At 37.8% G+C, this 23,483-nt stretch overlaps 1 protein-coding gene across 1 annotated transcript in view; it reads right to left on the reverse strand.

Annotated features, from left to right (window-relative positions):
• The window catches only part of ATP10D (ATPase phospholipid transporting 10D (putative)), a 110,298-nt gene that overhangs the window by 60,006 nt on the left and 26,809 nt on the right, over positions 1-23,483 (reverse strand). Inside the window, exons 2-6 of the mRNA XM_056111437.1 lie at positions 20,703-21,023; positions 15,637-15,831; positions 10,732-10,936; positions 6,950-7,035; positions 1,830-1,936 (exon numbers count right to left, since the gene is read on the reverse strand). Coding sequence (XP_055967412.1) covers positions 1,830-1,936; positions 6,950-7,035; positions 10,732-10,936; positions 15,637-15,831; positions 20,703-20,986 — 877 coding nt within the window. The 5' untranslated portion in view covers positions 20,987-21,023. The remainder of the gene's footprint in view (positions 1-1,829; positions 1,937-6,949; positions 7,036-10,731; positions 10,937-15,636; positions 15,832-20,702; positions 21,024-23,483) is intronic.

Below are 23,483 nucleotides of genomic sequence, written 5' to 3' on the forward strand. Positions count from 1 at the left end.
CATATTTTCAACCACCAATGTTCCCAATATCCCCATCCCCATCCCAAACCTCCCCCTGCTTCTATGGCAAACAATTTCCCCCATACTCTCTCTCTACTTTTGGGCATTATGGTTTGCAATACAGATACTGAGAGGTTATCAGGTTTGTTCCTTTCTCTACTTTCAGCACACATCTCTCATCCGAAACGATCCCTCCAACCATCATTGACATAGTGATCCCTTCTCTATTCCAGTTGCCTTCTCCTCCAGATCATTAGGAAGGCTTCCAACCTGGAGAAATATTCCCAGCCCTGTCTCTACTGTCCTTGGGTGTCAGTCTCATAATATTTTATATTCCACAAATGAGTGCAGTCATTCTACATCTGTCCCTCTCCTGACTCATTTCACTTAGCTTGATACTCTCCATGTCCATCCACTTATAAGCAAATTTTATGACTTAATCTCTCCTAATAGCTGCATAGTATTCCACTGTATAGATATACAAAGTTTCTTTAACCAGTCGTTTATTCTCGGGCACTAGGGTTGTTTCCAGATTCTGGCTATTGTGAACAATGCTCAATGAACATACAGGTACAGATGTCATTTCTACTGTGCTTTTTTGCATCTCCTGGATATATTCCCAGAAGTGCTATTGCTGGGTCATATGGAAGCTCAATTTCTAGTTTTTGAAAGAACTCTCATATTGTTTTCCAAAAAAGGCTGTACTAGTCGACATTCCCACCAACCAGTGTCTTGTATATCTTGGATATTAACCCCTTATCAGATGGGTATTGTGTAAATATTTTTTCCCCACTCTGTGGGCTCTTTCTGTATTTTTGTCACTGTTTATTTTGAGGTGCAGAAGCCCCTTAGTTTAATGTAGTCCCATTTGTTTATGTTTGTTTCCACTTGCAGTGGTATTTCATACTTGAAGATGCTTTTAACTTCAATGTCATGGAGGGTTCTGCATACATTTTCCTCCATGTACCTTATGGATTCAAGTCTGATATTATGGTCTTCAATCCACTTTGATCTGACTTTTGTGCCTGGCATTAGACAGAGATCAGAATTCATTTTTTTTTCTTGAAGCTGTCCAGTTTTCCCAGCACCACTGTTGAAGAGTCTTTCCTTGTTTCACTTCACATTTCTTGATTCTTTATCCAAGATTAAATGATCATATGTTTGAGAGTCTGTGACAGAATGTTCAACTCTGTTCCATTGGTCCACGGGTCTGTTTCTAGCCCAATACCAAGCTGTTTTAATTACCACTGCTATGTAGTACTGTTTGAAGTAGGGGAAGGTAATTCTACCTGTCTTCTTTTTCCCAAGGAGTGCTTTGCTATTCGTGGGTGTTTATTGTTCCATATGAATTTCAGGAGTGTTTTGTCTATTTCCTTGAAAATGTCATGAGTATCCTAATACAGACTGCATTAAATCTGTATAGTGCTTTGGGGAGTATTGTCATTTTTATAATGTTAATCCTCCTTATCCATGAGCAGGGGATGTGTCACCATTTCCTAGTGTCCTCTTTTATTTCTTGAAGTAGTCTTTTGTAATTTTCTTTGTATAGGTCCTTTACCTCTTTGGTTAAGCTGAATCCAAGGTACTTGATTTTCTTTGACTCTATTGTGAACGAGATTATTTTTTTAAATCTCTTTCTTCTCTTTCATTATTTGTATATAGGAAAGCCATGGAGTTTTGGGTGTTGATTTTGCAGCCTGCCACTTTATTATATAAGCCAAAAGACAACATTTCCTATCTGTTCTGTAGACTGCAATTTCTGTACATGAAAAATGTCAATTTTAAGAGCACAGAGAAGGCAACAATGAAAGATGAGAGGTATCACCAACCTGCATAAACCACAATGCCCACCACGGCCTCTGTGTTTCTGATGGTGCAGCCTCGAAGCAAGAGATTTTCTTTACTGAGTCCCACACGCTCTTTGTTGGAATGTTCTCTGCAAGAGATGGCATACAGATTCATTTAGTCTCATTTCTAAACATCAAAGGTAGAGATAGAAAATAAAAATTATGGTTTTTGAGTTTCCTTTTTCTTTCTTTTTTGTTTTTGTTTTTATTTTCCTTTTGATATTTTAGGGGTCACAATTTTGTTCAGGGAGACTCCCAACTTCGTGCTCAGGGATGTGTCCTGGGGATGTTCAGAACTATATGATGCTGGGATTGAACCTAAGGCTCCCACATGCAAAGCATGGTCTCTAGCTCTTTGGGTCATCTTCTGGCTCTTGAGCTTTCTTAGAGTAATAGATTATGCACCATACAGGAAAAATTTCTACTCTCTGGCACACTTGTTTTTGCAATATCAAAGTTATATACTTTGGCTGGGAGAAAGATTTCATGAGTTCTTGTTTGTTTGTTTTTGTTTTGGGATCACACGCAGAAATGTTCAGAAATTACTCCTGGCTCTGCACCCAGGAATTATTTTTGGTGGCTCTTGGGGGACCATATGGCATGCTGGGGATCAAACCCAGGTCAGCTATGTGCAAAACAAGTGCCTTACCCACTGTATTATCTCTCTGACATAAGATTCAATGAATTCTACTACCATTATTTTCCATTAGTTATAGTTTGTCAACTTTGAATACAAAAGGGAAAAAATATTCCAAATAAAGAACTGGATCTCTAATGCAAAGCAAATTGCATTTCAGGGAAACTTAATACCTCAACACAGAAAGCACTTGGTTGAAATTAGAAAACAGTTACATTCAACCAGCTGAAATCAAGAATCATTCTAGAGTCCAGAATGTAGGTAAAGATAATGAGTGATTGCTAAAATCACTAGGTGAAACGTTGATGGGGAACTTTATAATAAAAGGGTAAGGTTGACAGTACTAGTCATAACTCCCAATGATCAGAGGAAACATCACAGGCCACCAGAAGTTACAGAATATATGCCTATAGAAGTTGAATAAAGCTTCTATTAGGGCTATCAATCTGGAAGACAAGAACTAGGTTTAGGAATTCTACGGAGACTTTGAAATTATTTGCAATATGACATGTGTGCACGTGTATGTGGATGGTATCTGTGTGAGACAGATTTTGTCAGTTTCTATAAGCAGAAAACATTTCTTTCATTGGATTCTGAAGTATTCCTGACAGTTTACAAAAATATGAGCCAGAGAAACATGAGAGAAGCATACTGAAAGTAGACTATAGACCGAACATGATTGCCACAGCACCCAAAAGGAGAGAGAGAACAAAAGGGAATGCCCTGCCACAGAGGCAGGGTGGGATGGGGGAGGATGGGGGGTGGGAGGGATACTGATATCAGTGGTGGTGGAGAATGGGCACTGGTGGAGGGATGGGCACTCGACCATTGTATAATTGAAACCCAAGCACAAAAAATTGTAAGTCTACAACTGTACCTCATGGTGTTTCACTAATAAAAATGAAAAAAAAGAAAATAGTCCAAAAAAAGATTCCCAAATATTAGCACTTATTATGCATTCCCATCAAATACTACAAATGATGATCTGATTTGCTTGCAGTGTATGCCATTCTAAAATAAAAAAGGAGACATTTTCTTGCAAAAAAAAAAGAAAGAAAAAAAAGAAAAGTGGGCAGAGATTGGAAGGAGGTAACTCAATATGTGGGATGAACTCTAGAAGTTAACTAACTCATATACATATACACGCACATATCTATAGAGAGAGAGATAAAACTTAATGACATATCCACCAAATGCAACATGCAGACCTAGCTTTGACACTGGTTAGAATAAATTGGCTACAAATAGATAATTTTTTGAGATAATTCAAGAAATTTGATCAAACCCAAGACATTAGATTACATCAAGAAATATCTTATTCTTATTTCTCCGTTGAGCATGATAGTGGTAGGACTGTGTTTGTTTCTGAAAAGACCATTTTCTGGATATATTCTCAATGGAGTAGTTGTAATTAAAATGTATTTAACAAAAATGATGGGAGATAGAGGTGGGAAAAGGAAAAGGAAGGATGAATGAAACAAATTGACACTACAGTTAATACTGATAAAGATCCAGAGGTTCCTCACTATACATTTCTTCCTACTTCTGTTATTACAGATGTTTTTTAGTTTAAATATTACCAAAGAAATTACTTGATCAAATTATTATGGTGGTAAAAAGAAACTGTGGTATTTTTACACCAAAGAAAAACGTGATGCCAAGGATGCATAGTTAGAATTGGCTAAATGCACATTAACCCCTGCACTATCTCAAACTAATTTTAATAAGACTTTTTCATTTACTTTTCTTTTTCCATAATGTGATATAATTTTTTCCTTTTATCATATATATTTTTTCTCTTCATAATGTCATATAATTTATTCTCTGGGAAGAGCTTCTTTGAACATTTCTTACACTAGACTTTCACTGGTAATAAATTGCCTCAATTTCTGTTTCTCTGAAAAATATCTTTCTCCTTTACTTTTTGAGGGTAATTTCACAGGGTATTTAATTCTAATTTGTTAGTTTGGCTTTCTTTCAACAGTTTGCATTCATTAGTTTACTTATCTTGCTTGCATATTTTCTGAAGATGTTTATAATCCTTAATCTTGTGTTTCTACAGGTAAAGTGTTTTATTTCTTTGGTGTCTTTTAAGATTTTTTTCCTTTCATTTCCTGCCATATGATTACATCATGCCTAAGTATATATAAATATGTGTTGAATTTTTATATGCATATATATTTTGATATTTATATTGTACATGGCAGAGTTTTGCAAAGTTTCTTCAAATATTTCTGCTTCTTTATCCCTTCTTTTTCTGGGACTCCTTTTGCATATTTTAAAGTAAAGTTGTTTGAGGACAAAAATTTAGAATAGTTTTATTGATTGTTGATTAGTTGATTTATTAGTGTTTTGGGCCACACGGAGGCTTACACACTCTGGTTCTGTCTTTAGACTAGAAAAAATTTTTAATGACTGAAAGTTTTGGGTTCTGCATATTAAGATGAAGTCATTCTATACTTATTCTTTAATAATGAATACTGCTTAAATAAAAATAAGAAAAGGAACTTCACACACACACACGCACACACACACACACACACACACACACACACACACACACACACACATTTACTGGGACCAAGGGGACTATTACCTAAAGGCAAAATGAACCATTCAAGACTAAAATTATAATGAGCATGTGTACATCTAAAAAAGTATCAACATTCATAAAATGAGAATTGAATAGCACTATAGCACTGTCCTCCCATGTTCATCAATTTGCTTGAGCAGGAACCAGTAACATCTCCATTGTGAGACTTGTTACTGTTTTTGGCATATCTAATACGCCACAAGGAGCTTGCCAGGCCTTGCCATGTGGGCAGGTTACTCTCAGTAGCTTGCCAGCCTCCCAGAGAGGGACGGAGGAATCGAACCCAGGTCGTCCACATGCAAGGCAAATGCCCTACCCGCTGTGCTATCGCTCCAGTCCAAGAATTGAATAAATTACAGAAATTTTAAAATAGAAGAAAATTACTTAAAGCTTGTTCATTAACCAAAGTTTAAACAGAACTTAAAAACTGGATATAAACTCTGTACCCAAAAAATAGTTTATGCATTTCTTTAAAAATTACTTTATTTATAAAAATTCACCACATACTAATGCCAAAAATCTCTAGCTGCCTATACATTCTTTAGTTAATATGCAACAAAATTATAAATTTAGTGAATAATTACCCAAATGGGTAATGCTTGTTTGTCTGTTTTTAAGACACAACCAACAGTGCTTCGGGTTTACTCCTGGCTCTGTGCTCAGAGGGCTTGGATGACCAAATGGGGTGCTGGGGATCAAATGAGTCTGTGCAAGGTAAATGCCTTACCTGCTGCACTATTGCTCTGGTCTCCACTGACATTTTTATAAAAATCTCCAACTTTCTAATAAAAGGAACCTGCATGGATTTTTATTGAAATTACACTGAATCTATAAATCAATGTAGAAAAAGTTCAATCAATAGTAGCAATATTAAAAGGAAATATATGTTTATTGAATTTGGTCCTTAATTTCTTTTAAAAGGTGTGTAGATAGTTTGTCAAATTTACTCTTAAGTATTTCATGTCCCTGATGCTTAAAACTGAAATCAAAGAAATCCCACTAATTATTATGAAAAACTATTGTTTATATATAATAGTTTTATAAAATATTTATATTAGGAATTATATGATTTAAATATGAAAGGAATATCCTTGTATTATGTTAGATCTGACTTATTTGATTATTGTTAAACTGATATATTTGATTTGTTATAATTTTGTGTACAATTTTTGCACCTATGCTGATAAGAAATATTAATTTTACCTAAAATCACTTTCTTTGCTTTTGGTAATGGGGTAATAGCATCAGGATAATTCTGGTATCAAAAAAATTGGAAACTTTTCTCTGGCACCGTCTCATAAAAAAACTATCATGAAGCAACTGTCTCTTAAAAATTAGGAAACCTATATTCAAAAAGAATAAATTACTTGGTGGGAGGGACAAATCCCTTAAGTGACAGAAGTTAGACCTGATATTTGTTTATTAATGTCCCTAAATTAATGTCCCAGTTAATTCAGAATGCACAACATCATAGTTTTCCCAAATCTTTTCTTAAACACATTCACAACTTTTGTTATCAAAATTGTCCATCTCCTTCTCTAATTCTGCAAAAGGATACCATCCTGCCTTTCACGCCACTTAAAGCAGTTTGTCTGTCTAATACTTTCTTCTAAACACCTAACATTCCTTGACTTGATAGGGAATAAATCTAAGATTTTTTTTATACACTTCTTGAAAGCACAAGGTTTATTGTTTAAATATAGATGCACGGGTAAATATAAAATTACCAAAGTAAGCCAAACCTATCGGTGGCTAAATATATGACTTCTAGTGATTTAACTTCGGTAAGTACAAAACAGTTTTATTGAGATTAAATACTATTCCAACACACAATTCTACTCTCACCAGAAAGACACTTCAAGTATCACTCACAGAAAGCCTCGGAATCGATTGAGGTCATTGTTTGGACTTTCACATTCTATCCTACTGGAAAATTTCTCAGGATCAACTTCAGAGTCCTAAAAAAATAATAATTTTAAATATAAATAATATATAATGCTACACATAAAATGATAATAGATAATAATATGTATAAATGCATACCTATTTAGGTCACAAAACAAAAAAGAGTTAGAAGCTAAACCTTTAAGATGAATCCTTCCACCAACATTTAATATAAAACTAAATTTATGTTGCAAGTATCCAATGTAAGAAGATAAGGAATAATAATGAATGAATGAATGCATGAGATGAGATGGTCTTAGAGCACTACTGAAAATGTGCAGGTGATGAGAATGTCTGAACCATATACTGAGGTCCACACAAAACTCTTGACAGCAGAGAGCTTTTTCCACATATAATACACTATCTAGAAGGCACTAAAAGGATAGCTACTGTTCTTTACCTGAAAGTTTCTGAGATGTAATGCATCTCTGTGTCTGAACACTCTGAATACATATGCATTATATTACAGAAAATTTTATGTAAATTTTATATTAATATCTTGTAAAATATTTAGTGAAACAAATTTTCACATTCTATCCTACTGGAAAATTTATCAGGATCAACTTCAGAGTTATGTATATATATATATATATATATATTAGTAGTAACATATATATATTAGTAGCACTGTAGCACTGTCCTCCCGTTGTTCATCAATTTGCTCGAGCGGGCCCAGTATACATATCTTTTTAGGTCATAAAACAAAAAGAATTAGAGGTTAAACCTTTAAGATCTAAGTGTAATAAAATTACATTATGAAATCATTATGAAAGGATGAATTATGAAATCATGGATTAAACAAGTGAAGTGTCTACAAACATAAGCATGGACAATGTAAGATATAAATTCATTAAAAAATAACCATGTTAATACTATGTCATTTATTTGATTAGATATGGCTTTCCTGAGTAATAAGAGAAATGTTATTGATATACTCTATAAGTAATGTCAAGAATAACATGGTAAACATGAAAAATAAGTTAAGCAATTTGATTTACTAATCATAAACATTTTTAAAGTCCTTTTGATGAACTATAATCCATATCATACATTTTAAATAGGTTAATGGTTTATTTTGCAGTTGCTATATGGTAGGTAGGTATTATAATTAGATATAATTAATAAAATAAGTAAGCAATAAAAAGAGGATCAGGAGAATTTGTTAAAGATATCAAAACAAAGTGTCATTCAAGGTCACTGCAATCTGAAGAATTCAGACCTTGCTATTTTGTTTGTTTGGTTTTTGGTTCACTCTCAGTGGTACTTGGGCTTACTCCTGGCTCTGCAATTGAGGATCATTCAAGACTTTTCAGAAGACCACATGGAGTGCTGGGAACTGAACGGGTGTGACTTAGGCAAGGCAAGCATCTTACCCATTGTGCTATTCAGTCCCAAAGTTACTCTTTAATGAACCAAAACATCACTGTCACTGTCACTGTCCTCCCGTTGTTCACTGATTTTCTCGAACGGGCCCAGTAACATCTCCATCATGAGACTTTGTTGTTATTGTATTTGGCATATTGAATACATCACAGGTAGCTTGCCAGTCTTTGCCACGGGGACAAGATAATCTCGGTAGCTTGCCGGGGCTCTTCGAGAGGGGCGGAGGAATCGAACTCGGGTCGGCCATGTGGGCTGAGTGCAAGGCAAACGCCCTACCCGCTATGCTATCACTCCAGAACCAAAACATACACTATTTAATCAAATAACATCACCTTCAAAGTAGGTAGTGAGTGTTAGGTACGAGAATTCCAAGTTGTACAGATTTTTTAACCAGTGTCTCGGGAATACTTAAAAAAGTGACAACGACCATAATTGGAGAGGCAAAGCAATCACAGGGTGACTTATTTAAAATACCCTGTGATAGCCAGAAAGATTAACTCAACGTGTCATTAGGTGATGAAATTTTCTAAAGATAAGGGTCTAATTAAACTAATCTTTGGCCCATGTGTACAATTAAAAACAATCTGACTTTACAACAATAACTCACTTTTAAAAAGAAAATATCAAAGAAAAGTGATAGGTCTCTTGACTTACTAGGGGGATGAGGGGCTTCCATTTTTCAAGAGGTGGACTCCTAGAGGGGTTCCAGGGATCATTCCCAGCAACACTTTGGCCAGACACGGGACAGTTCAATGCCAGGGCCAAAGAAGCAGATTGCTGGGTGCTGGGTACCACCAAGATCACCAGCTTTGCTCTGGGTGCCTCCAAATCTACACCCCTCTGCTAGGGATCTAATTCAGTCCAAGACCATGTGAAATATATACCCTTGACTGCTGCATTCTATTGTCACTCTAGGCCTCTTGACATTTTTTATATATTACTCCATTTGAGTTTAACAGAGACATTACAAGGGAGACACCACCATTTTCACTTTAAAGTAAAGAAAAATATCTTTCGGGGACTTGCCCAAAGTCACACGTTGATTAAGTTTTAGAGTGGGAATCCTTCAAATTCATGTTAAAATAATTTCCAAGTCCTGGTGTTGCTTTCTAGAGTATGTTGAAAAGGCTTTTGTGGCACAGGAGTCTACAATAGTCTTAAAAGATCTGACTTGGCCCAGTGTTTGCCACTACATATGGTCCTCTAAGTACCACCATGAGTGATTCCTCAGTATAAAACCAAGAGTAGGCTCTAAGGATTGGGAAGGGAGCGGAGGAAAGATGAGGGGAGAGGTGGGGAAGAGGAGGGGGGAGGGGAGGGAAGGGAAGGGAAGGGAAGGGAAGGGAAGGGAAGGGAAGGGAAGGGAAGGGAAGGGAAGGGAAGGGAAGGGAAGGGAAGGGGAGGGAAAGCGAAGGGAGGGAAGGGGAGGGGAGGGAAGGGAAGAAGAGTTATCCCCAACATGCCTGGACTTGTTAAGCACTGGGTCTGGGCAGGAACCTGTCTGTGTGGTAAAGGAGGATAAGCATGTGGAGAAACCCCTCTGGGAGCAGTTGAATACAGCTCACTCTATTGCCAAACACACACATTTTTTTATAGAGGGTCTTGGCTTACAGGAGGTCCAATCACATTAGAGCCTAACACTATTGGTCCATCACTTTTTCCTTTCTGCTTTGTCCCTGTTCCAATCCCTTTCTAGGCTATATGTTGGGGTGAGAATGACTTGCTTAAATTGTACGTCATGGTTTCTGCATTTCAGGTTTATGTGACTAGGGGACGGAGTGAGGTTCAAGGCTTCACACATGGTGTAGACACCCTGTTTTACTATCTCTGCCCAATTACTCCCTCTTGCGAGGTCTCACTTCATGAGCCTTTTGCAAGGTCAGGTTTAGTTTTGCTCCAGCGCCCATGGCCAGGCCAGGCCAGGCAGAAGGAAGGAATGAAGGAAGGAAAGAAGGAAAAGAAATGACACATTTTAGGAGTAACAACTGACTTACCTCTAGCTTCAAAAAACACATTATTTAAACTTAAGAAAGAGAAAACTAGATGGTGATTATTTTTATTGCAAAGTGATTTTCTAAATTGCAAGGTAATTGTTAGATTGCTTAAATTCCACTTCAAAAAATATGATTGACAGACTAAAATGTTAGAACTCATTATATCATCTTATCATCTCCACTGATAACTGGAACGGAATTAAGCAGCTTACGATTCCATTTTTAAGTGCTATAAGATGAGTTTAAGAATCTAGCTATTTCTGTTAAAATAAGCTCAACCACATTCTGAAAAGAAAATGATATTAAGTCGCCCACAGAGAATGCATTATTTACCTGCTCTGAATATCCCCGAACCACCTGCCTCTGTTTTAAATTGCTCTCTCCGTCAAGCCCAGAAGTCTCAATGTGACAGATTCCATCTGGATCAGTGGAAAAGAGTAGAAGCAGATCTGCCGGAATAACCTCGTTACAGGAAAGGCGAATAAAGTCCCCGACAGTAACATCTTTCCAGCACCGGTCGACATACTTTTTCTCTTTTCTAGAGTTGAAAATAAAAAGTTTAACGGGCAAGACAAAATTACACTCTTTCTTTTTCAAGTTTTGTTTATACTTTCAAGTAGGTTGATTTCTAAGGACTAAATTTTAATCAATTAAATGCAAAAGATGAAGCCTACATTCCACAATTTGAATTATCTTGCAAATTTGGTTGTTAACTTGCTAAAATATATTTTTCAACTGCTTATTTCCATTGGTTTGCTGTTTTGAGTGTAATTCTGGAATAAATTAGAATTAATATTTATATGAAGGATTCAAATCAGATGGACCAGACACATGATGCGATTTAGAGATGAAGGCTAGACTAGAGCTGTTACTGACTGGATTCCACTGGACGTCAAAAGGACGCGTGGTCGCCCCCCTATGAGGTGGTCAGACTTCTTCGTCAAAAGGACGCGTGGTCGCCCCCCTATGAGGTGGTCAGACTTCTTCGTCAAAACCCTGAACAAACGGTTTGAGGCTCTTCGTGTTCCTGGAGCAAGTAGATGCCATTGGGTTACACTAGCACACAACAGGGAGGAATGGAGACGTTACTGGTGCCCACCCAAGCAAATCGAAAATCCACAGGATGACAAGTGATACAAGTGATGAAGGATTCACTTATACACAGTAATTCTGGGAGCTGCCCTGTGATCAGAAACCAAAGAGCCAGAACTACACAAAATGTATCAAATAGTGAGAGTATCCCACAGGAGAGTTAATTTTTCGTTTGCTTGTTTTATGATTTAAGGGCCCCAAATGATGGTGCTCAGAGATTACTCCTGACTCTGCACTCAAAGATCACTCCTGGCAGACTTGGGGAATATAGATGCACACATTGAACCCAGGTTAAAATAACAACAACAACAACAAAAAAAAAACCCATAATGTCCAAAAGTAAAGAGAGAATATTGGGGAAATTGCCTGCCATGGAGGCAGGGTGAGGACTGGGATTGGGGATGTACTGGGGACACGGGTGGTGGAAAGTGCACTGGTGGAGGGATGGGTGTTTGATCATTATATGGCTAAATCTCGAACATGAAAGCTTTGTAACTGTATCTCACAGTGATTCAATAAAAAGAAAAAAAGTAATGTGGAAAAAAAATACTAAAGAAGTTACATAAATATCCTGCTGCAACATTTCAAAAATCATTAGCACATCATATTAACACCTCTAGTGGCTATAAATATTGCTTGTTTAGATCAACAAAGTAATGTTTATACCAAAGTCTTGAGTCATTCTAGAAAGGAAAATGCCAAATTCTATCCCATCCTAGAGAGTGAGAATTGAAATTTGAGAAAGAGGCACAAACACTAAATCTTTTTTGGTTTTGTTTGTTTGGGGGGGCCACACCTAGCAATGCTCTGTGCTTAAGAATCTGCTGGTGAGGTCCAGGGTACCGTATGTGGTGCTGGTGATAGGATCTGGGTCTGCCTACCCTCTAAACTATTGTTCAGTCCCCCACACAGTGATTTAATAAAGAAATTAGTGCAGTCAACTCTAGGAACAGACAGTAGGAACATTTATTTCTGGAGGGGGTGAGTCTTTAGGATGCTCAAGAGTGAGTCAGATGCACAAAAGGTGAGATTACTAAATCAGAGTATTTAGGATGACACCACTAAATGGCAAGATGATACAGGACACAGGAGATTGTGAACATGGTGTGCGAAAGCAACTACAAGTAAGTGATAAAGCTTCCTATCACACTTAACTAACTCTGAAATTCATAATGGTAGTAGACTTGAAATGAGGCTGTATTTTCTTTTCTGATAGAGACTAAAATGAGTAAAAGGATTTACTTCTCTTGGAACCTGGCTGGAGCGATAGCACAGCAGTAGGGCGTTTGCCTTGCACGCAGCCAACATGGCCGACCCGAGTTCGATTCCTCTGCCCCTCTCGGGCAAATCTATGAACAACGAGAGGGCCAATAATTTTAGAGCTCGGAACCTAAATCTTGGAATTTCAGGAAGTTGCTGGGTCCACCTGTTAAGAAGCAAACTAACTTCCTGCTATAGTCACTCACTGATGACCACCCAAATAAAACAGGATTGAATAGCATATTAGTAAATGAATTTCAAGATAGGATTGTCTTAGGTCATTCATTACAACAATCATGAAACTTTATGCTTTAAGTTTTAATTCTAAAATCTTCTACTGGTTGGTATTTTAAAACTTCTAAGATCAATAATAAAGCTATTTTTAAAGATCAAAAACAATATTAGCTCCTAAGAGCTATCATCATATCTATTTTTTAAACTTCTAAATCTCTCAGTGCCTACAACACAGCAGGTATAAAAATTTTGAATAGTGTCTAATAATTTTATTTTCAACACATTTATTTTATCCTTAAAACCTTTCCACTTTACAAAAGGTGGTGATTATAAAGGCAATCTTAAGAAAGTCAGATTTTCATAACAGTTCACTAACTTGATTGGGTTGTAATAACGTTTCTCTGTTTATTTTCAATATAACCATTTATTATTTCCTAATATATTTCCAAAGAAAATTAAAACCTCATGAGATATCACATATGGCAATTATGAACTAAATTTTCTTAACAGAAACATTAGCACACATCTTCCAAAGCCTTGCAAAATTTAATAGAATTTAGTGCTCTTATACTTTCTTAATTTTGTTGAGAATAAATTTCTTCTCAACAATGATTCTTTTGTATTTCATAGAAATTAAAGTTAGTATAGTCAATGAACAAAGCATGGTCATATAGTCTAACTTTTCATTTCTATATATTTTTATAAAATATTCCACAAACAAGTGGGAGGAGGATCTAAGTATTATTTCTTCTACAATGGTAATCACAAGCAAATTGCACTGAATATCTATAAAAAGACGTCAAGAGTTATCTGATTCTGTTCAGAACCACAATCATCAAATAAATTCCTTGGAATTAACCTAATAGAATATTGCATATTGTCTTTAAATTTAAATTTGATGCAAATGCTCTATAAATAACCTGGAAGGTGCCTGAAAGGACATCCAATGGTGGGGGGAGTTGGGGGGTGGGGAAGCGGGTCTTCCATATAGTGAATTAAAGATATCTAGACTTATAAGGAGTTCTAAATTATCGACTAAATGTTACAATAACATGACTAGCTACCAGGGACCACAGAGGTAGCTCTGTGAACTGGAGCACATGCTTTGCAAACAGGAAGCACTGGTTCTATCCGCAGCATGTCCCAAGCATGGCATGGTTCCCTCGGGCTCTATAAGCAGCTATTCCGCACCAAACCAGTAATAGCTCCTGAGGACATCTGGGTGTGGCCCCCAAACATACCCAAAATAGCTAATCGTTATTAACCTACAACTATAATCATAATGACTAACCGTTCCTTAGCCATTAGGGAGGGTTAGGTGCCATGCTTAATGTTCTGAACTATTATATTAATAGGAATAAGGAAATAGGAAATAATAAATAAATAAGGAAACTGAGGGTTAGCTAGCTTATGAAATTGCATCAGTACACATGTGCAAGGATTTCTTTGTAGGGGAAGGGCCTGGAGCCATGCCTGTGGTACTAGGGAACTACGTCTGTCTCTGTGCTCAGGGGGCACAACCAGCAGTACTGAGATCATGTGGTACCAGAGATCAAACCATAATTGGACACATGCAAGGCAAGTACCTTAACTCCTATACTATAAATCTCCCGAGGTCCTAGATAAAACATTTAAAATGAGAAATATGTATAGAGAAAGAAGAATGTTTTCAAGTGGGATAGATGATTTTTTTTATTTTAACAAGTTTAACTTCAGACTCTAAAAGTACTAAGCCATTCTGCATTAAGTAATATCACTCTCATATTTTTCTTTATTTCTTAATCACGCTGCTTATCTTTGGGCTTAAATATAAATATTGGTACAGAACTAAGCCGGCATATACTGTACTCAGGCAAATTGTGAGAACTGCTGTTTACGTGGTCTATTCCATTGGACCACCAGTTCAGTATATTTCGTCTGGGTTCTTCCACCTTACAGATTACCTTAGAAGGTATTCACTTGGAACAGTGCTCCAAAATCATACTGTTCATTAAGCATTAGCCTCCAACAAAGAAATTAAGAACCCAGGAGTTCTATGTAATATACAGAGCAGTACAAAACACCTTAACTGACTTTATTCTTGGTAACAGAGTCTTTATTTCACAAACAGTAGAAATACAGTCATCCAGCAGTGCAAATAGACTTGTGAAAAGACCTCCTATTAGGAATGCCCTCTGCAGCTGCAACAGTAAAGTTTTTAAAGGCTCTAATTTTGAAAGCACATAAAAAAGAATTTCCATTTCTCACAAATTCTTTCCTCCACCAGCTGCTCTTATCTTATTAATTATTTTAAAAGTTCTGATCTTGTTTGCCTAATCCTCCCTCTAATCCCAAATTATAACATCTACGATTAAATCTGTTTGCCTTTCTTCTCATTGTTTGAAGTTTCTGTCTTTCAATCCACTTATACATCATGAGTCATAAAAGCGTTTGCTTGATCAACTCCTGGATTGACAAAAGCTTAGAAGTTTTTGCTTTCCCATGACTCAAATTAAATTCCCTGATTGAATACATAATAGTGGAAATATTAGGGGAAAATATCAATCCCCACAATAAGGGCCCTGGCAACACCTAAAGGGCGTAACATGTTACATGTGTTTTTCAGTGATACCCAGTACACAAGTATTCCCACCAAAATCCTGTTACACTTACCGGCTGTAAACTTTAGTTACTAAATTATTAATCCGTTTGTCAATTTTGTATTTTCGGTAATCTTCCAAGCCATCTTTGATTGCAATAATCGTCAGGACGACTATGAGGGGCAGCATTGTGATTTCCTTTTGGAAAGCTTCCACCAAAGGCACCCAGTTCAGAACAACTAGAAACAGGAAATATAAATTGGCGACTCTGCAAGCCAAGCACACACAAGATTGGGTTAAAATTATGTGGAAGCTGGAATGAAAAATAAAAATGCATCTCAGGCGTTTTTCTACAATTTCTCTAAGCTGTTGAAGGGAGAGCTAACAAAATCTTAGAAATCTGAATGAAGTACCTAATCATCCCCCAGACATCTAACTCAAGGTATGCAGTGAAGCACTGTAGCACTGTCCTCCCATTGTTCATCAATTTGCTCGAGCGGGCACCAGTGACATCTCCATTGTGAGACTTGTTGTTACTGTTTTTGGCATATCAAATACGCCACGGGGAGCTTACCAGGCTCTGCTATGCTGGAGGGATACTCTCGGTAGCTTGCTGGGCTCTCCGAGAGGGGCAGAGGAATTAAACCTGGGCCGGCCACCTGCAAGGCAAACGCCCTACCTGCTGTGCAAGGTGTGCCTTTCAAAAGGTAAAGGCCCTCCCGTTGATCGTCGATTTGCTCGAGCGGGCCCAGTAACGTCTCCATTGGAGACTTTGTTGTTACTGTGTCTGGCATATCAAATACTCTCGGTAGCTTGCCGGGCTCTCTGAGAGGGGCGGAGGAATCGAACTCGGGTCGGCCATGTTGGCCGCTTGTAAGGCGAACGCCCTACCTCTGTGCTATCGCTCCAGCCTTTCAAAAAATAAGAAACATTATTTATTAAATATATAATATTACTATTAGATAGTGCCAGTTTTGAGCTGTGTAACAGATGATATAAAGCATAATATGAAGGATTATTTCCTTTTTTTTATAATGTACAAAAAATTGGGGATTGGGGAGTTAGTACAGGGGTTAAGAAGCTTCCCTTACATGTGGTGGACATCAGTTCAATCCCTGGCACCAGATGATCCACCAGCACCAGTAAGTGTGAAGCCAAGTCAGATAAGACTAGATGTGGCTTCCCCTTTTTGCCCCACAATAAATAAATAAATAAATAAAGGCAAACTCAGCCAATATATTGCACAAAATAGATTTAATAACCACCGCCGCAGAGAAGGCAACAGCTGGAATAGAGAAGGGAGCACTAAGAAAAAGATGGCTGGAGGAATCAGTCGGAATGGGAGATGTGCGCAGAAAGTAGATAAGGGACCAGACATAATAACCTCTCAGTGTTTGTATTGAAAACCATAATGCCCAAAAGTAGAGAGAGATTATGGGGAATCATGTCTGCCATGGAGGCAGGGGGAGGTTGGGAAAGGGGGGGTATACCAGGGATACTGGTGGTGGGGAATGTGCACTGGTGGAGGGATGGATGTTTGATCATTGTGTTATTGTAACCCAAACACGAAAGCTTGTAACTATCTCACAGTGATTCAATAAAATTAAAATAAATAAAAAAAATCCACCCCCGTCCCAAAATCCAAACTTTCAAGCAAGTTAATCTGTATGTCTAAAGATTAGATTAAAATAAGGTTAAAAATAAATAAGGAAAAACTTTAAGATTTGTTTCCCTTGAGATCAATGCTTCTGTTTCTACTTATATTCTACCTGGAACCACTTTCTCACGAACTTTCTCCATTCTTCTGCTTTTTATAGATTCAAAATGACTCTTACAGTTTATTAAGGGCAAAAAGTTTAAGAGGAAGTTGGTCCCTTTCCTTAAAACAAACAAAATCTCAATTTTGCCTAGCTCTTGACTTTTTAACCACATCATTTTCATCATTACTCATCAAACTTCTCAATTTAAGGGGCCAAAAAGTTAGCACAGGAGGTAATGCACTTCCTTGCATAAGTACTCTTTGATTAACCCTGGTTTACCAGCACATATGGTCTCCCTGAATTGCCAGGAGTCACTCCTGGGCATAGGGCTAGGAAGAGTCCCTGGACTCCACTGGGTATGGCCCATCTCTCTCCCCACCAATTACTCAAAGTAATCTCCCACATTTCTCCTTCCTCACTTACAACTCCTTATACCCTGAACATTTCTTTCTTAATCTTTTTTGCGACTTCATTGGCTTCAATTATTATGTGAAATGCATCCATCTCTGTATAGCACTGGCCCTGAACTCTATTCAAATTTCAGATTCTAATCCCACCAAGTGTACTATATTCCAAACTACATATGATGCAATCACCCCTCAGATTTAAAGCCAACGATGAAGAACTCCACATTATGCTTTAGACGTACCCATTATTCCATCACTGACTCTGGAATGTATCCAGAGTGAATAAGAATGAATAAGAACAAATAATGAATGCCGATAATCCCTATACTAACATTAGCATCCAAACTCAATCAACATTTGCAAAAACAAAATATTTTTCCGATCAGATTTCTTTCTATTTCTGTCTTTATGTTTTTCAGTTAATCCTCCTCTCCTTTGCAGCTCATCATGTTCACGTCAACTTTTTCACTTTATCCCCACACTTAATCCCTGATTCCTGTAATAAATTATCCTCTTTTTTCATTCTTAATGAAAAAGCCTAAATTCAAGTGTTCACACAACTTCTCAAGGTATATAAAGCACCTTACTTAAAAGTTCTCTCTGGGGATAGACATAGAAAGATTGCATTCATCTGGGGAATATAAAGAAACAAAATATGAGATTAATACTCAAGAATAGCTGAGATCAACACCAGGAGGATTACTCCATAGCTTAGAGGCCAGCCAGGCATTCTAGGGGAAAGGGCAGCTCAGATAGAGAAGGGAGCACCAAATAAATGGTGTTTGGAGGATCCTCCCAGGAGGGGAGATGCATGTTGAAAGTAGACTATGGACTGAACATGTTTGCCACTCAAAGCCTCTTTTGCAGACCACAACACTCAAAAGGAGAGAGAGAACACAAGGGATTGCCCTGCCACAGAGGCAGGGTGAGATGGGAGGGATGGGGGTGGGAGGGATATTATCCATGGTGGTGGAAAATGGGGCACTGGTGGAGGGATGGGTATTTGATCATTGTATAATCGAAACCCAAGCACAAAAAATTGTAAATCTACAACTGTACCTCATGGTGTTTCACTAAAAATAAAAAATAAATAAATAAATAAATAATAAATTAAAAAAAAAGATTTACAAAATAAAAAAAAAGAAAACAAATTGTCTACTATTGCCTTTTCAGCAGATCTAAGTGTTGGGGTAAAATCTGAAGGGATGGGTACTTGATCATTGTATAACTGAAACCCAGCACAAAAATTTGTAAGTTTACAACTGTACCTCATGGTGTTTCACTAATAAAAATTTTTAAAAAAAAGTTACTTATTTTGCACCTGCTAAAGGGGCAGAGTTGTGTGGGAGGGGACTGGGGATATTGATGTTGGGAGGGTCACACTGGTAATGGGATTGGGATTGGAACATTGAATATCCAAAACAAAACAACTGTTATGAACAACGTTGTAAATAAAGTTTCAAGCAAATAAAAAAAAAAGTTCTCTCTGAAGGTAGTTTATCACTAGTTATGTTCATCAGGATTAACAACTTCCCAGGCCTCAAGCAAATCCTCAGTGCTACCTCCTTTCTGTTTTCACTTACCTTCCATCTGTAATCTGTAGTCTACTTTGCCGAAACTCCAACCTTGAAGAGCTTAACTACTTGCCATAATGAAATGCAAGCACATCTCCCCTACTAGAGAGCTGTCCTATTTCTTTTCTCAAGACTTCTCTTCTACTTGAAGAGAAGCTCTCCACATACACAATGTCTTTTCGTGATTTGACTTCAAGTTAATGTCATTGTTTCGCTCAATAACATCCGCCTTTGCATTAGAGCACAAGTTCCCCACAGTGCCAGGTAAGAGAAAGGTAAGATTTAAATGCAGCACAGTTTAATGAGAAAAAAAAAAACAAACACAAAATCCAAATTGAGAAGATTCAAGAAGATATGCCTTCCTCTGTTCCCTGGAATAACATTGGATAAACCATGGAATAAGAACATTAGTTTCCTAACTGATGAGGAGCATGCTCTCTTTTGTTCGTGAGTACAGAGAGAGCATATAACCAATAGTGAAGGGCCATGTGATTGGAAGTGGAGTGGTCTTCATTCCACTATAGACACTACTAGAATTGTCAAAACTAAATTCTCAAAGCTTAGGCCTAGGGAACACAATATGAAGAAAATGTGTAAAATGTTCACTCATCAGGCCACATGGCAGCAGCAGAGATGGGCCAGCCCTTCTTATCTCCCCGCCCGCTTAGTGTCCTGACTGTCATGCCCACAATCAGCCTCAGGGCACCATCTCAGCGCATCAACGGCCTTGATCCAGGGACTCTGCAGTAAATCCTGGAAGACAGCAGCTTGCCGGAGATCTCTCTGGATCCTGTACTGAGCCAATTCCACTGGGGCACCTCAGATGGAGCGGGTGTCCTCTCTCTGCCCACTCCAGATGAAATCCCGGTGGACACAAGCTTCCAGAAGAAAAACGCAGGTACTCGGGTTCTGGGACTATGACTCCAAGTCATATGGCGGCAGCGCAGACAGGCTGTCCCTTCCTGTCTCCTCACCTGCTTGGGGTCCTGACTGTCATGCCCCAGATCTGCCTCTGGGCGTCATCCCAGTGCATCAATGGCCTTGATCCAGAGACTCCCTGATGAATCTCAAAATGGATTAGCTCCCTACAGAGATGTCTCTGGAATCAACCATTTACAATTTTAGAATTCCAGAAGCACTCAGCTGCAAAAGCAGCTGCGCGACCTCTTATGATATTCATAATAAGCAATAGAAAATAAATGATCTAGCACCTGCCCCTGGCAGGCAGACTTGAATGGTGGTGGGAAAATTTGAAATAATGGTAGTGGGAAGGTGGTGAAATATTGAATGTAATCAATTAATGTGAACAGCCTCATGAAAATAAAATTATTTTAAAAAATGTTCAGTCAACTAGAACGATCACACTTCAAGACACATGTCAAAAATTAAAGAAAGTACCTGTGAAACTGTTCAAATAAATTTCTTGGCACAAAATTGAGTAGCGTGTACTTGGTTGTTCGGATTCGGTTGTTCACGTAGGCTCCAGAGAACTTTTCATACTCCTCCTTGAAGGGCCAAGGGACAACAACCCGGTGCTTTCCTGCTGGTCTGGGGGTCTGTGAGGACTTGCACCCACAGGTAAACAGAGACGAATAGTTGTAGGGCCTCTCATTGTCGTCACGGTTTCTACCACCAATCAGCCGCTGCCAGTGATATCTGGCCCATCGAAGAGGCTCAGTCATGTCCAAAATGCAGTGGAATCCAGATGGTGTAGGAGGTCTAGCAAAATAAATAAAAGAATCACTGAAATACTCCCCGTTAGTTTCTGGAAAGTTTTAAGAAAAGTAGTAAGAATAGTATCATGTTTTTCTCTGTCAACAGATAGAGGTCCAGATCACTCAGTATATAAATGGGAATGTAAAACCACTCTTTGGAACCTCCCTTTGAACCTTCTGAAATCTCTATTAAATAAAGCACAAACTTTCTGCCTCATGGGCAGAACATCTGATCATCATAACAAAAGACTGCCCTTAAAAAGAACCCTTGTTATTCGAAACAAAACAAAATGTGGGCCTGATGCATATAAATATCTGCTCTCCAGTCTTCTCACATTATAAATGGGAATACCAACAAGTCAAAAAATCATTCTGAGGATTAAACTAATGGCATATTGATCACTTAACATATAGTCTTATTAAGAGTAAACAGCCAGGTATCTTTGTCAATCAGATGACAAAGATAGGCACAAATTCTTTCCATGGTAGGTCTGCACTACTCTTCACCCTTTGGGTGCTGGACTCTCTAAAGCCATGACATCTAGGTCTGACCACCTGCCTTGTTTGGGCTAATTTCACATTAGTAAATATCACACAAGCAGAGGCTTAGCATGTGTTTCCTCAGGGGGCTTACACTCTTCCTGCTCTTGAGAATCCTGAGGCCATGTGACCCAAGTCCAGACTATTCTACCAGATAGCGAATGATCAGGAGTCACTATCACCTTAGCTCCTGACTGCCAGCTGACCACTAATAATGAGTGGACCAGGTAAAATAATCCAGAACAGACAGGACACATCTCAACTAAACTCAAGTTGCCAAGTTGCCAATCCACCAATAAAGATTATATCACCAAGTTTGGGGGTGGTTTGTTAATAAAACAATCTCTAGCTGATATAAGATCACTTGTTTTCCAATTTTTTCTTAGTTTCCAGAGACTAATTATTTAGAAAAGAGAAAACAAACTTAGAAAGGTGGCTTGCTGAAATATATGTGGTAGTAAGGAGGTAAAGGTAATTTAAACCAAATGTTTAAAACTCCATAGTTTCTGATTTTAGCTGATTGATCTTTGAGTGCAGATTAGCTGGTACTCTGTAGATGCCCAGTTAAAGTCATTCAGTAAGTGACAAATTAGCTAGCAAATGAACAAAGTCTAGATTGCCTGTTTATTTATTTTTATCCTGTTTTATCAAGGTAATTGCATTTAATTGTTACGTTAGGTTGGAATTCAGACATTCTTATATGGTACAACTGTAGGCTAACAATTTTCAAAATGCATCTAGGTCAAGAAGCCTATGGCCTTGTCTGGAAAAAAATTAGGTTATATACCAGAAATGACATTGGTCTAAGAATACAAAGATGCTTAAGACCTAGATCACGTTCTCCAGGGCTCAGCATCAGGTGAGACAATAGGCAAAATGTATAACTGCAATCCTACATGAAAAATAGTGTTCAAGGCACAAAAGTAGTTTGGAGAAATTATCTACGTTTGCTCACTTCCTAAGCTCCATTCTAAGTCTATCACACAGTAATTGATTTTTTTTTTCTAAAGTATCACTGTCCTCACATCGTTCATCAATTTGCTCCAGCGGGCCAAGTAATGTCTCCATTTTGAGACTTGTTGTTACTGTGTTTGGCACAGGTAGCTTGCCAGGCTTTGTCGTATGGGCAAGATACTCTCGGTAGCTTGCCAGGCTCTCCGAGAGGGGCGGAGGAATCGAACCCGGCTCGGCCGGGCTGGCTGCACCCAAGTATCACATTAATCAGAAATTAGTATGCCTTTGTAAGTGATTAAAAGTGTACCCAGATTTCATGGATCTAAATGAAAAAAAAATCATTAATAGCAACATTTGAAGATTTGGTCTAGGACCAGTAGAGGTGTGACTCTCTGGTCAACTGCATGAGTGTACGACTAATTTCTAATTATTCAGTGAATCAGCATTTTTAATAATCCATTCTTTCTAGCACACTTGTTCACTAAACATTGTCCTTAAATGATCCATGAGATTACAGTGATGCAGCATCATTTTATCACTCCATTTACAGAAAATAAGTTGAATCATAAGTAATTTTATAAAAAATCTATCAGGCATTTAAAAATTATATGCATTAGCGCTAAGGATGTGACTCAGCAGTACTTACTGAGTATGTGAGGCCCTAGGTTCAATTCCGGGCACTGCTAAAAAAAAAAAAAAACTCAGTATGCATCTAAAATAAATATAAGCAGAAAACAAATACAAGCAGAACTTCACTTTTGTGGGTGTGGGGAGGAGGCGGTGGGCAAAAGGCAGAATAGAGAAGAAAGAACCAGTATGACAATAATTGCTAAAAATGATCACTCTGGACAAGAACTGAGTGTTGGAAGTAGGTAAAAGGATATACATGACAACTTTTCAGTATCTACATTGCAAACCATAATGCCCAAAAGGAAAGAAGAAAAGTGCCTGCCACAGAAACAGGCTGGGG

Source organism: Sorex fumeus, unplaced genomic scaffold, assembly GCF_029834395.1.
Source record: "Sorex fumeus unplaced genomic scaffold, SorFum_2.1 ptg000013l, whole genome shotgun sequence".
Lineage (NCBI taxonomy): Eukaryota > Metazoa > Chordata > Mammalia > Eulipotyphla > Soricidae > Sorex > Sorex fumeus.